Source organism: Myxocyprinus asiaticus, chromosome 6, assembly GCF_019703515.2.
Source record: "Myxocyprinus asiaticus isolate MX2 ecotype Aquarium Trade chromosome 6, UBuf_Myxa_2, whole genome shotgun sequence".
NCBI lineage: Eukaryota > Metazoa > Chordata > Actinopteri > Cypriniformes > Catostomidae > Myxocyprinus > Myxocyprinus asiaticus.
The window spans coordinates 55546092-55560054 of NC_059349.1; the positions used below are offsets into that span (position 1 = coordinate 55546092).

General features: G+C 39.8%; 2 protein-coding genes across 4 annotated transcripts in view; one reads left to right on the forward strand and one right to left on the reverse strand.

Moving 5' to 3' along the window:
- Positions 1–13963, forward strand: part of LOC127443011 (receptor-type tyrosine-protein phosphatase mu-like) — a 384365-nt gene that overhangs the window by 347003 nt on the left and 23399 nt on the right. For all 3 annotated transcript variants that reach the window (XM_051701475.1, XM_051701476.1, XM_051701477.1), the window contains one exon: positions 4667–4764. In XM_051701475.1, the coding sequence (XP_051557435.1) occupies positions 4667–4764 (98 nt within the window). The remainder of the gene's footprint in view (positions 1–4666; positions 4765–13963) is intronic.
- The window catches only part of LOC127443052 (yjeF N-terminal domain-containing 3-like), a 479510-nt gene that overhangs the window by 262580 nt on the left and 202967 nt on the right, over positions 1–13963 (reverse strand). The gene's annotated exons all lie outside the window — the stretch shown is intronic.

A 13963-nucleotide genomic window follows, 5' to 3' on the forward strand; every position in this document is an offset into this window, starting at 1 on the left:
CTCAGGTTAGTTTTAGTAGCACATTTGATTTCCTAGAAATTCACGGTTAATACTATTCTAAAACAAATGTAAAAATGTGTGCAGTTTAAGTTCAAATCTTATGCTGGTCTCGACCGAAGCTGATGTTGCAACAGTTCTGCTCACATTTGCGATTTAAATTACAGTACCCGACGACCAATTTCAACCCATTCGCACGTGTGCGATAAGTGTAATTTCCACCTACAAGGAACGTTGCAACCACTGTCAGAAATTAAGCGGGGGCAAAAATGCCCCAAAAATTCAAAAAATGCACTTTACATTTTATTTTATTTGTAACATCTGATGTAGTTCTTAATATTCTATTATAGTCAGGGCTGTAAATGGGAGGAGGAGCATAGGGAGTTCCCGGAGTGAATTTTGAGGGGGAACGGCGTTCCCGTTTAAACTGGCTGCATTTGTTAAAGGAATGAAGAGGATTTCTATCTTTTCTCCACTAAATTGCCTACGGAAAGCTATGCAGGTTCTGCACATACAGTAAATACGTGGGATCTTCTGCATCTGTGGTTGTGCAATGTTGACTATCGTGAGTGGCCAGAACACATGCACGAAACAGATTGACAAATGCATGCAGGAATCCACGGGCAACCGATCCACACGTGCTCAATTCACAAATCCACGCATCAGAAGAATGCAGAAATATACAGTTTTCTCTGCTCACAATACCATCCACAAGTACATATGTGTCATTTAATGCACAAATAAATGCTGAGCCGTTTGCATTAGTATTCTTCTCCGAGAATGTCTGTTCTGCAGTCTCGAGTCGACAAACACACATGTGCATTGCTGGGGGCGTGGTTGAGTGTGGCTGACAGACAATGTCCATTCATTAAAATGAAGGGAAATATCTAGTAGATTTGGATATAAAAAAAAAAATAAATAAAAAAAAAGATGTGTTCAGAATGTTCAGTTTGGAGCAATATTCCAGAGATATATTCTAACAGAAAGTTTGAAGAATACAGCATTTATTTTAAAAGAAATAGTCAATTGTAACATTATAAATGCCTTTACTGTAATTTTTCAATTATTTTCAATCTTTTTAATGCATCCTCGGCTAACAAATCCCCTCACCCCACCCCCAATAACTAGAGTCCCCCCAGTGAATCTCGATCAGTAGTGTTGATTATTCATGTTTTTGGGACGTTACAGAAAACATATGATCCAAACATCATCTGCAGCCTGAAACTGAACTTTTGATCAGACTTTAGGAGTGAATGACTTAACCTCCAGTGTGCTGTCTGTCTGCACTGGTCTCAGAACAGTTTGAAATGCACCTTATTTTCATCCTAACTCCATATAAAGCCTTTGAAAGACACATTTTTCAGTTTTTGGATGAACCCATTAGGTTAAGCATAAGGGAAAAAAAAACATTTTGATGCACATTCTTGACAAATCATATTCCTGTTTTGTGTCTTTGTCTCATTTTTAGGTTAAAACTTAAGTAAAGGAATAGTTTGCCCAAAAATTTAAATTATGTCATCATGTACTCACCCTCATGTTGTTGTTCTCAACCTGTATGCTGTTATTTTTTCCGTGGACCACAATAGGAGAAATTTTAGGAATCTTCAGATAAATCTTTTTCAGTGACCACCATAAAAGTATCATAAATGTAGTCCATACGATTTATGCGCTATATTCCAAGTCTTCTGAAGTTATACAAAAACTTCATGTAAGAAATGGATCCAAATTGATGTTATTATCCGCTAAAAATCTTCCTCTTATTTGATACCATATTTGATTTAAAGATATCTTGTTTCACTGGAAGATTTTGTTTGATTTTTGTTTTAACCCCTTAAACACCCCGTCGGCGGGTCCACAAGGCTATATCATGAAAAAAGTTTATGCTTAAAGCGTTAAAGTCTCTGTATACATAATTCAGACATATGAGGTATCATTTAAAAGCTTACAATCTGAACTTTTAAGAGATAACATTACTTCTGCATTTATTTTACTTAAATTAACAATATAAGGCCTCAAATCATTCGCGGTTTAAATTAGTGCCCCCTAGAGGTAATGGGGTAGAAATATTTATATTAAAATAAAAGTCCTTCACATATCACATAAATGGACATGTCATATATCAAATGAAAGCTCTCATTCTCAGGAATGTGACTGTAAAGTTTATTCTGTTGCCCTAATATCACAGTTCAAAAGATTTTCAAAAGAATCACAAAGTGAAATATGATTTCTGTAAATCATCAAATACAAACATCTCTTTTATGCTCTGATAACTGCTGCTGTAAAACTCGAATTGCCAATAACTTTATATCTGCTTTTACCTTAGGCAGTTCTCTAAAAAATGAGCCATTGTTTACTTGTCTGTGAGATTGCTTGTGTGAATAATCCAATATTATATCTTAGATGTCCAGAACAAAATATGCCATCCAGAAGGAAAAGCTTGCAAAACAAATAATCAGACAAATATGTTATCGACTATTGATGATAAAATGTTATATATAATCTTCAAAGGGGAGGATCTCAGCTTTCTAATGACACTTAGATTGAGCTTCTAGTCCACTCAGAGGCCGAGATATTCAATGAAATAATGAGGGTGGTGCTTGAACTGAAAATTAGACTGAATGTCTATGGACGAGCACATCTGTGAGGGATAAAATGTGTTAGAGCACCACCTACATTTCAGATCTGTATATTGTGATGGAATGTGATAGAGGAAAACAAATTTCTAGTGGAATAAAATGAGACTTTTCAAAGAGAGGTAGAGTGAAAAGAACTATATGTTTTACAAATTACATGTTTACAAAGTTAGGACAAAAGAAAAAAAAAATTCAAAAAAACTTTGTGTATCATAAGATTATAAACGCATACAATATTATTTATTAATAATTGGAGTCTTTTTTTTTTTTACTTGGGGGATTCTCTAAAAAATAAGACAAATTTTTGGCCGTTGGTCCACAGTATATGTGAATAATGAGCTTTTAAATGAGTGTGAAATTGCAAGCAGCAGCCCAAAAATGCACCAGAAAAAAAAACATCTGCAAGTGCCACAAAATAATCTATTTATATTCACTTATACACTTAAATATTTCAGATATTCTCTCTGAAAATAAGTGTTAAAATCTGAAGCAGCTTTGCTTGTCTGGTGGATTTATCTTGTTTTAAGGATGTTCAGTTTTTATTGGAAAACAAGCAAATATACGCATTAAAAAAATTTATTTTTATTTTTTTTTTGCATTAAATTTTAAAGTGAATGACAAGTTTCAAGAGTGTTTAGAATATATTGTGTGTGAGTGTGTGTGAGTGTGTGTGTATGTCTGTACAGGTTTAACCTCCATTGTGGGGACCAAATGACCCCACAAGGATAGTAAAACCTGTGTGTGTGTGTGTGTGTTTGTGTGTGAATGTGGGTGAGTGTGTGTGTGTGTGTGTGTGTTTGTGTGTGAATGTGGGTGTGTGTGTGTGTGTGTGTGTGTGTGTGTGTGTGTGTGTGTGTGTGTGTGTGTGTGAATGTGGGTGAGTGAGTGTGTGTGTGTGTGAGAATGTGGGTGAGTGTGTGTGTGTGTTGAGTGTGTATGTGTGTTGTGTGTGTATGTGTGTCTGTGTTTGTGTGTGAATGTGGGTGTGTGTGTGTGTGTGTGTGTTGTGTGTGAGTGTGTGTGTGTTTGTGTGTGAATGTGGGTGTGTGTGTTGTGTGTGTGTGTGTGTGTGTGTGTGAATGTGGGTGAGTGTGTGTGTTGTGTGTGTGTGTGTGTGTGTGTGTGTGAATGTGGGTGAGTGTGTGTGTTGTGTGTGTGTGTGTGTGTGTGTGTGTGTGTGTGTGTGTGTGTGTGTGTGTGTGTGTGTGTGAATGTGGGTGAGTGTGTGTGTGTGTTGTGTGTGTGTGTGTGTGTGTGTGTTTGTGTGTGAATGTGGGTGAGTGTGTGTGTGTTGTGTGAATGTGGGTGAGTGTGTGTGTGTGTGTGTGTGTGAATGTGTGTGTGTGTGTGTGTGTGTGTGTGTGTGTGTGTGTGTGTGTGTGTGAATGTGGGTGAGTGTGTGTGTGTTGTGTGTGTGTGTGTGTGAATGTGGGTGAGTGCGTGTGTTGTGTGTGTGTGTGTGAATGTGGGTGAGTGTGTGTGTGTGTGTGTGTGTGTGTTTCACCACATCAGGTGCAGTTTAATGGCATTTTTGCAAGCAGCAGAAGTGCAGGAGATTCTAATGTTTCTCTCATGAATAGAGCTTCCCCACACACATTAATAGCACACGCAGGAATTAGAGCGCTCTGAATCGTGTGTCAAATGTCATTTTTTTTTCAGAGTTGGCGCTTGATTAAAAGCAATATTCATTCAGATCAATTGATTCCATAATGGAGTTTCTGTCCATTTGCAATTACGGTGCACACAATGAAGGATTAATTTTACTGTATGTGTAACTCAGAGAAAACCAGACATCTTAAGAGGTGTCCACACACACACTCTGCACTATTGAGTTCATAATTCAACTGCGTTCAAATGTCTCCGGTTTGTTTCACATGAGCAGAAATATTTTAAACGGTCTCTTACGAGGCACCATGACAGTTAGGATGCTGCCTTTGTAGACAACGAGGCAGCTCACTAATGTTTCATGGTTTATTATTCAGTGTAACTGCAGTGATTGTTTGAGTCATTCATGAGTCTGCTGGTTCTCTGTTTAGGACCTATGCAGGAAACCGTTGTTGACTTCTGGAGGATGGTGTGGCAGGAGAACACGGCAACCATCGTCATGGTGACCAACCTGGTGGAAGTTGGCAGGGTGAGTGTGTAGTTTTTGTGTGTTGGATGTAAAATACATGTGTTTGTTGGAACCTTTGGGACTGACTTCATGAACACACACACACACACACAAACACAAACACATTAAATGTTAAAATCTGAGTCTAAGTTACAATAATGAAGAAACACAATCTGTTTTAACTAATAACACACACATTATTGTATTATTCTTGTACATACTGAATACATCAATCAAACATTCACAGTGTAGGTTGGAAAAAGTATGTGAACCCCTAGGCTAATGACGTCAACAAAAGCTAATTAGAGTCAGGAGTTGGCAAACCTGGCATCTAATTAATGAAATGAGAGTGGAGGTGTGGGTTAGAGCTACTTTGACTTATAAAAAGCACTCAAACATTTTGAGTTTGCTATTCACAGGAAGCATCTGCTGACATGGACCTTGCCTTACAAAAAATATTTCAGAAGTGTGTGTGTGTGTGTGTGTGTGTGTGTGTGTGTGTCTATCAGTGTAAATGAAGCATTGTGAGCTTCATCAATGTGAACTGACCACAAACTGATCAATGCAGCTCATTAACACACAGACATGAAATGACACAATGGATTACTGATAGTGACTCTGAATATTAAACTGGGATAGAAACTTGGATAAAAGTACACACTTCAGCTTTAAATGTAGAATGTAAAGTGAGAGAATGTGAAGAGTCGCAGAGAAGTCTCCTGGTGGTGCCAGCAGCATCCCTCAGTGGTGTGGTCTGACAGTGCAGATGTGACGTGCTGTGGGGAGTCTCTGCCAGTCTGTGCCCATCTGTGCCAGTGTGCTATATGATGCTGATGTAATGTGGGCTGCTGCTGTGGGCTTCCCCACAGAGACTAATGAACCCACTGCTGCCATCCACCACTGCCATTTGTGTCCACAATCAACTCTGAGAGATTTACTGCAGATTACATTCAGAGAGAGAGAGAGACATCTATCTGTCTATCTGTCTGTCTATCTATCCATCCATCTATCTGTCTATCTGTCTGTCTATCTATCTATCTATCTATCCTATCTGTCTATCTGTCTGTCTGTCTGTCTGTCTGTCTGTCATTCTGTCTATCCGTCTATTTGTCTGCCTGTCTGTCTGTCCATTTATCTATCTGTATATCTATCTAACCATCCATCTGTTTGTCTGTCATTCCATCCATCTGTCTGTGTCTGTCCGTCTGTCCATCTGTCTGTCTGTCCATCCATCCATCTGTCTGTCTGTCTAACCATCCATCTATCTATCTGTCTGTCTGTTGTTCCGTCCATCCATCTGTCTGTCTGTCTGCCTGTCTGTGTGTCCATTTATCTATCTATCTATCTATCTATCTATCTATGTGTCTTTCTGTCTGTCTGTCTGTCCATCCATCTATCTATCTGTCTGTCTGTGTGTCGTTCCATCCATCTATCTGTCTGTCTATCGTTCCGTCCATCTGTCTGTCCGTCCATCTGTCTGTCCATCAGTCCATCTGTCCATTCATCTGTCTGTCTGTCTGTCTGTCTATGTCTGTCTGTCTATCTATCTATCTATCTATCTATCTATCTATCTAACCATCCATCTGTCTGTCTGTCTGTCTGTCCGTCTGTCTGTCCGTCCGTCCGTCCGTCCGTCTGTCTGTCCGTCCGTCTGTCTGTCCGTCTGTCTGTCCGTCCGTCCGTCTGTCTGTCTGTCTGTCTGTCCATCCGTCTGTCCATCCATCTGTCTGTCTGTCTATCTATCTAACCATCCATCTATCTGTCTGTCTGTCCGTCCGTCCGTCCATCCGTCTGTCCGTCTGTCCGTCCGTCCGTCCATCCGTCTGTCTGTCCATCCGTCTGTCTGTCTGTCTGTCTATCTATCTATCTATCTAACCATCCATCTATCTGTCCGTCCGTCCGTCCGTCCATCTGTCTGTCCGTCTGTCTGTCTGTCCATCCGTCTGTCTGTCTGTCTGTCTGTCTATCTATCTATCTATCTATCTAACCATCCATCTATCTGTCCGTCCGTCCGTCTGTCCATCCGTCTGTGTGTCCATCCGTCTGTCCGTCTGTCTGTCTATCTATCTATTCAGTTCAATTCAAAATGGCTTTATTGGCATGACTGTTTATAATAAAATATTGCCAAAACAGAGGTTGTATGTAAAAATAAACATTTTACGAAAGATAAACAACATAACATATGATAACATTCCTGAATGGCAGAAGATCACAGTGTTGACATAAAACTGAAGATCACAAACATGTTTACACACTGTATACACACAATATATTCACACACATACATGTACTGAGGATCACTGTGGTGAACATTAGGGTGACACACTGGGGTAAAACACATAAAACATATTCACGCACTGTCTCTCAGGCTGTGACATGTTAAAACGTATCTTGCAGCCAGTGCTGCTGTGTGTCCCTCTCCACGTATTGTTTTGATTTTTTCTTGTTCTGTCGTGGTTGTAAAGTTGTTTATGCTGTTTGTAAATTTATCCATATAAATGTCCCTTGTTTCTTTAAATTTTGGGCAGTGAAGGAGAAAGTGCACCTCTGTCTCGTACAGTGAGCACACACTCTTTCTTCTCTGGGTAACCATGTTTTTCTGTGTCTGCCTCTCTCGATGGCTAGACTGTGCTCACTGAGCTGTCTCTGCTTTGTATCTCTGACAGTCAGGAAATACTCTTCCAATTCATAGTTTGATTTTAGAGTCCCATAGAATTGTAATTTGCTTTGTGTTTTAGTTTCTTGATCCCAGTGTTCCAGATAGGTGATATTAGATTGTTTTTTCCTCCCTTTTTCTCCCCAATGTGGAATGCCCAATTCCCAATGCGCTCTAAGTCCTCGTGGTGGCATAGTGACTTGCCTCAATCCAGGTGGCAGAGGACGAATCTCAGTTCTGCGTGGCTTGTCTTATCACGTGGCTTGATGAGCGCGTTACCGTGGAGACGTAGTGCGTGTGGAGGCTTCACACTATTCTCCACGGCCGAGAGCAAGAACCACATTATAGCGACCATGAGGAGGTTACCCCATGTGACTCTACCCTCCCTAGCAACCGGGCCAATTGGTTGCTTAGGAGACCTGGCTGGAGTCACTCAGCACACCCTGGATTTGAACTCACGACTCCAGGTGTGGTAGTCAGAGTCAATATTCGCTGAGCTACCCAGGCCCTGATTTTACGGTAGATTGTTTGATGATCTGATTTATTCTGATGTTTGGTTGAAAAGCAGTGCTGGTCTGAGGCTGGTTAGTGTTAGTAGTGTTAACTGGGTTAGTGAGTCTCAGAACCAGCTGACTGCGGAGACTTTTTTCAGGGTTCAGTTCTTGGGTTTGTAGCGCTTTAAAATGTAGCGATTTTGTGGAACTTGATTTTAAATGCATCCAAAACTTTAGAAATCTCTTTTATATGTTAATAATCAATGGGAATCGTCGTAATTCTGCCCTACATGCGTTATTGGGTGTTTTCCTTTGTCATTTCAAAATTAATTTGCAGAATTCTGTGTGTAGGGCTTCTATTGGATGTTTGTCCCATCTAGTGTAGTTCTGATCACTGAGTGGACCCAATACCTCACTTCCATATAGTGCTATGGGCTGTATAACACTATCAAAGATTTTACACGAGATTGGAATTGGTAATTCAATATTATATAACCTTTTTCTTAATAGCGTATAGAGCTCTCCAAGCTTTTTCTTTAAGTGCATTCACTGCCTTACTGAAAGTCCCTGATGCAGTGATAATCAGGCCAAGGTAAGTATACTGCATCGTGTGCCCTAGGGCGGTGCTGCCTAGAGAGAACTGGTATCTGTGTTCCTGACATCTGGGCTTTTTCTGAAAGACCATAATGTTTGTCTTCTTCAGGTTTACTGCCAGGGCCCAGTTCTGGCAGTAGTTCTCCAGCAGGTCCAGATGTTGCTGTAGTCCCTGTGGGGTGGGTGACAGCAGCACCAGGTCATCTGCATAGAGCAAAACTTGATGTCTTTGTCTTGCAGAGTGAGTCCAGGAGCTGTAGACTGTTCCAACTGCACCGCTAATTCATTAATGTAAATGTTGAACAGTGTTGGACTCAGACTACAGGCCTGCCACACTCCTCTCTTCTGGGTGAAGAACTCTGTTTGTTGCCAATTCTTATTGCACATCTGTTGTCCAAATACATATCTATCTATCATCTGTCTGTCTGTCTGTCTGTCTAACTGTCTGTCTGTCTCTTCTGTGTCTTTCTGTCTATCTATCTATCTATCTATCTATCATCTGTCTGTCTGTCTGTCACTTCTGTGTCTTTCTGTCCATCTATCTCTCTCTTTTGTGTCTTTCTGTCTATCTGTCTGTCACCATCTGTCTATCGGTCTCTTCTATCTGTCTGTCTGTCTATCTGTCTGTCTGTCTGTCTCTTCTATTTGTCTGTCTCTCTCTTCTGTGTCCTTCTGTCTGTCTGTCTCTATCTGTCTGTCTGTCTCTCTCTTCTGTGTCTTTCTGTCTGTCTGTCTATCTCTTCTATCTGTCTATCTGTCTGTTTCTTCTGTCTGTCTGTATCTCTTCTGTGTCTTTCTGTCTGTCTGTCTATCTATCTGTCTATCTATTTATCATCTGTCTGTCTGTCTCTTCTATATTTCTGTCTGTCTGTCTCTTCTGTGTCTTTCTGTCTGTCTATCTATCTATCATCTGTCTGTCTGTCTGTCACTTCTGTGTCTTTCTGTCTGTCTATCTCTCTCTTTTGTGTCTTTCTGTCTATCTGTCTGTCACCATCTGTCTGTCTCTTCTATCTGACTGTCTCTCTCTTCTGTGTCTTTCTGTCTGTCTGTCTGTCTCTATCTGTCTGTCTGTCTATCTCTTTCTGTCTGTCTGTCTATCTCTTCTATCTGTCTATCTGTCTGTTTCTTCTGTCTGTCTGTCTATATGTCTGTCTCTCTCTTCTGTGTCTTTCTGTCTGTCTATCTAACTGTCTGTCTGTCTATCTCTTCTATCTGTCTATCTGTCTGTTTCTTCTGTCTGTCTGTCTATATGTCTGTCTCTCTCTTCTGTGTCTTTCTGTCTGTCTATCTAACTGTCTGTCTGTCTGTCTCTTCTATCTGTCTGTCTGTCTAACTGTCTGTCTATCTATCTGTCTATCTATTTATCATCTGTCTGTCTGTCTAACTGTCTGTCTGTCTCTTCTGTGTCTTTCTGTCTATCTATCTATCTATCTATCTATCTATCATCTGTCTGTCTGTCTGTCACTTCTGTGTCTTTCTGTCCGTCTATCTCTCTCTTTTGTGTCTTTCTGTCTATCTGTCTGTCACCATCTGTCTATCGGTCTCTTCTATCTGTCTGTCTGTCTATCTGTCTGTCTGTCTGTCTCTTCTATCTGTCTGTCTCTCTCTTCTGTGTCTTTCTGTCTGTCTGTCTCTATCTGTCTGTCTGTCTCTCTCTCTTCTATCTGTCTGTCTGTCTATCTGTCTGTCTCTCTCTTCTGTGTCTTTCTGTCTGTCTGTCTGTCTACCTCTTCTATCTGTCTATCTGTCTGTTTCTTCTGTATGTCTGTCTGTCTCTCTACATCATCTACATTTACATTTACATTTATGCATTTGGCAGATGCTTTTATCCAAAGTGACTTGCACTTATTACAAGGAGCAACCTGGAGTTAAGTGCTGTGCTCAAGGACACAATAGTGGTGGCTGTGGGGTCCAAACCTGCTTACCAGTTCTGTGCCTTAGCCCACTACGCCACCACTCCATTCATACATCCATCCGTCCGTCTGTCTGTCTGTCTGTCTGTCTGTCTGTTTAAAAAGAAGGCAAAGTCCTTTTAAGAATGCACAGGGCTCAAGTGAATCATTTATGTAAACTAGTTCATTTACATGAACCATTCGAAAGAACTGACTGAAATGAATCAGAGTTCCCAAAGATAAATATAAGTGAATCATTTATTTTACCGGTTCATTTAAATGAACTGTCCGAAAGAATCGATTCACTTAAGTTATTTGGTTTTTTTTCCAAGCACTACATCAGAGAGACAGAGGACGGTTTATGTAAGTGTGTTTGATTTCTCCCTCGACTCCATCACTGCGTTCACAATACAGGGTGACAAATTAAACGTTTTGTTAAGATACAGCGCTTGTTACTGGAAAAGCAACACTATTGTGAAAACTCTGTTACTTTTAGTTACTGTAACTACTGTATCAATCTGTCTGTCTGTCTGTGTATAAACACACACACACACACACACATACATTCAATGCTAAATTACTGAAATAATATCATAGTTTCTCCTTAATATAATCCCAGTGGAACCCGAGACAGAGTCATTTTGGAAGAGCTTTCTCATCTCAAAGGTCTCAGTGGGAGATATAGCCGTCTCTCTCTCTTCCACTCTCCATCTGTCTCTCTCTCTCCTTCAGTGTCACTTTATTCTCCAATCAGATTTGAGCTGTAATGATGGTGGAGAAAATTGAATTTCCTCGCTCAAAGTATCTCTCTGTGTCATAATTGACCATGTTTCTGCATCCTCTCCTTCTTCAGTGTGGCGTCTTCTCTGTAGTTTTCCTACCGTAAATTGTATTTCATAATCATGTTGTCATAAATGGTGTGCTTATGTTTATTTGTGTAGTATTGGATTGGAAAGCGAGTGATTGTCGATGCCTGTCGCTGTAGGGTGAAAGTTATTAGCAGTTGTTTTCTAATACTTCAGATTCTCTGTTGACAAGATTATATTGCAATATAAAGAGGTTCTATTCGACGCGCTCAAACCGTTGCGTGAGCACTATAATCGAGTTATAGCTGCTGGTTCTGATCCAGTTCGGTTGCTCATTTCTCTGTGAGTCTGTATCAGATATGTGAGGTCAGAAATCACATGTGACATCAGGATGAACTGAACTCATTTATCTGTGTGTAATGTGTGAATGAGAACATTAATGTGTGAATTACATCCCTGAGAAATCCAACACCCTTTCAAACTCATCCGGACATGAGAAAAACAATCAGACAGATAATGTCTGCACAAGATTTGACAGAAGACACTTGTGTTTGGCAGCCATTGGGTCAGAGGTCATGTCTGATGTATGGCCACGTAAACAGAAGCACAAAAAAACAAAATTTTTGGATGTAATGAACTATTGCTCTTTTGTGTACAAGATTATAATGTTAAAGTCCATTTAGGTCATCACGTTGACTCTGCGTTCTTGTATTTTAAACGGAAATGTTGAGATAAATGATTGTGTTATCTTGCGGGCCGGTCTGTTTGACACAAACACGGGCGTTAAGCTTCTACGTTCAGCTGCTTATGGTTTCTAATCAATCGAGTTGATGCTGTTGAAATGAGTGCTGTATGGAGGATGAATCTATTATTGTCTCATTCACAACATATCGATCTTAAAGCTCGAGAGTTTCTCAATCAATAAATGTGTTAATCACAGTCATCTTGGCATCCACACCTCTGCTCAAGGTTTAATTTAACCTGATCAGATGACATTTGAAATCGAGCGCTATCGCTGTACGAGGGTTTCAGATGAAAGGTCAAACATGACAGCGTGTGTGTGATGTGTGATGTGTGTGTGCAAACGCGACTAACACGCATCGATGTGTGTGCAGACAGTGAGATAACTTCATGTGCACTTTACAGAGAGATGCTGTTCAGCTGCTTCAAGGCATGTTTTAGGGTTAATTAAGGAGTTAATGGGGTTAAAATGGATTAATTAAGCTTAATAAAGTTGCTAGTTAATGTAAAACATGTTGGTTCTGTTGTGTTGAAGTCTGTATATGAGTCACAGCTGGTCCGCAGAAACTTTTAAAACTTTGTAATTTAAGGAAGTATTTATATAAAAGGGTGTATCAGACTTTCAGAAATATGCTTCGGTCAAGCTTAGACACTTCAACTTAATTAATTATAAATTGACATTTACAAATAATGGCAAGAAAATGAGTTAGTAATTGCTCAGTGATGGATTGACAGTTAGATTACATGATCCTGACAACTTTATTTCCATATATTTGGCCACACTTTATAGTGCCCATGTTACTGTGTATTTACATAGCTAATTACTGATTAATACTAATAAACTACATGTACAGTGGCAAGGACAATTATGTGAACCCTTTTGAATGACCTACATATATGTACTATACATTTTTCTTATAAAATATTCATCTAAGTTACAATAATGAACAAACCAAATCTGTTTTAACTAATAAAACACAAATTATTTTGTTGTTGTTGTACATATTAAATAGATCATTCAAACATTCACAGTGTAGGTTGGAAAGTAAGTGAACCCCTATGCTAGTGACGTCAACAAAAGCTAATTAGATTCAGGAGTTTACAAATCTGACATCCAATTAATAAAATGAGAGTGGAGGTGTGGGTTAGAGTTACTTTGACTTATAAAAAGCACTCAAACATTTTGAGTTTGCTATTCACAAGAAGCATCTGCTGACGTGGACCATGCCTCACCAAAAAGAGATTTCAGAAGAGCTACGATCAAGAATTGTTGATTTGCATAAAGCTGGAAAGGGTTACACAGTTATCTGGAAGAGATTAGATATTCATCTGTCCACAGTTAGACAAACTGTCTATAAATGGAGATGATTTAATACTATAGGTACTCTCACTAGAAGTGGCCGTCCAGCCAAGATGACTCAAAGGACACACCGCAGAATGCTCAATGAGGTAAAGAAGATCCCTAGTGTGACAGATAAAGATTTGAAGGAATCATCGGTTGGGACTGGTTAACATCTCTGTTCATGAGTCTTCTATACAGAAAACATTAAACAGGTATGGTGTTCATGGCAGGATATCATGAAGGAAGCCGCTGCTTTCCAACAAAATCATTGATGCATGCCTGAAGTTTGCCAAAGACCACCTTGACACTCCACAACGCTACTGGGAAAATGTTTTGTGGACTGATGAAACTAAGGTTGAATTGTTTGTGAAGAACATGCAGCACTACGTATGGCATAAAAAGGGCACCATATACCAACATGAAAACATCATCCCAAAGGTGAAGTACGGTGGAGGGAACATTATGATTTGGGGCTGCTTTGCTGCTTCAGGGTCTGGACCGCTTGCCATCATCAAGGGAAAAATGAATTCCCAAGTTCATCAAGATATCCTACAGGATAATGTCAGGGTGTCTGTGTGCCAGCTGCAGCTCAGAAGAAGTTGGGTGATGCCGCAGGACAATGACCCTAAACATCAAAGTAAATCCACTACAGAATGACTTTAGAAAAAGAAAATCCTCCTTTTGGAGTGTCCCAA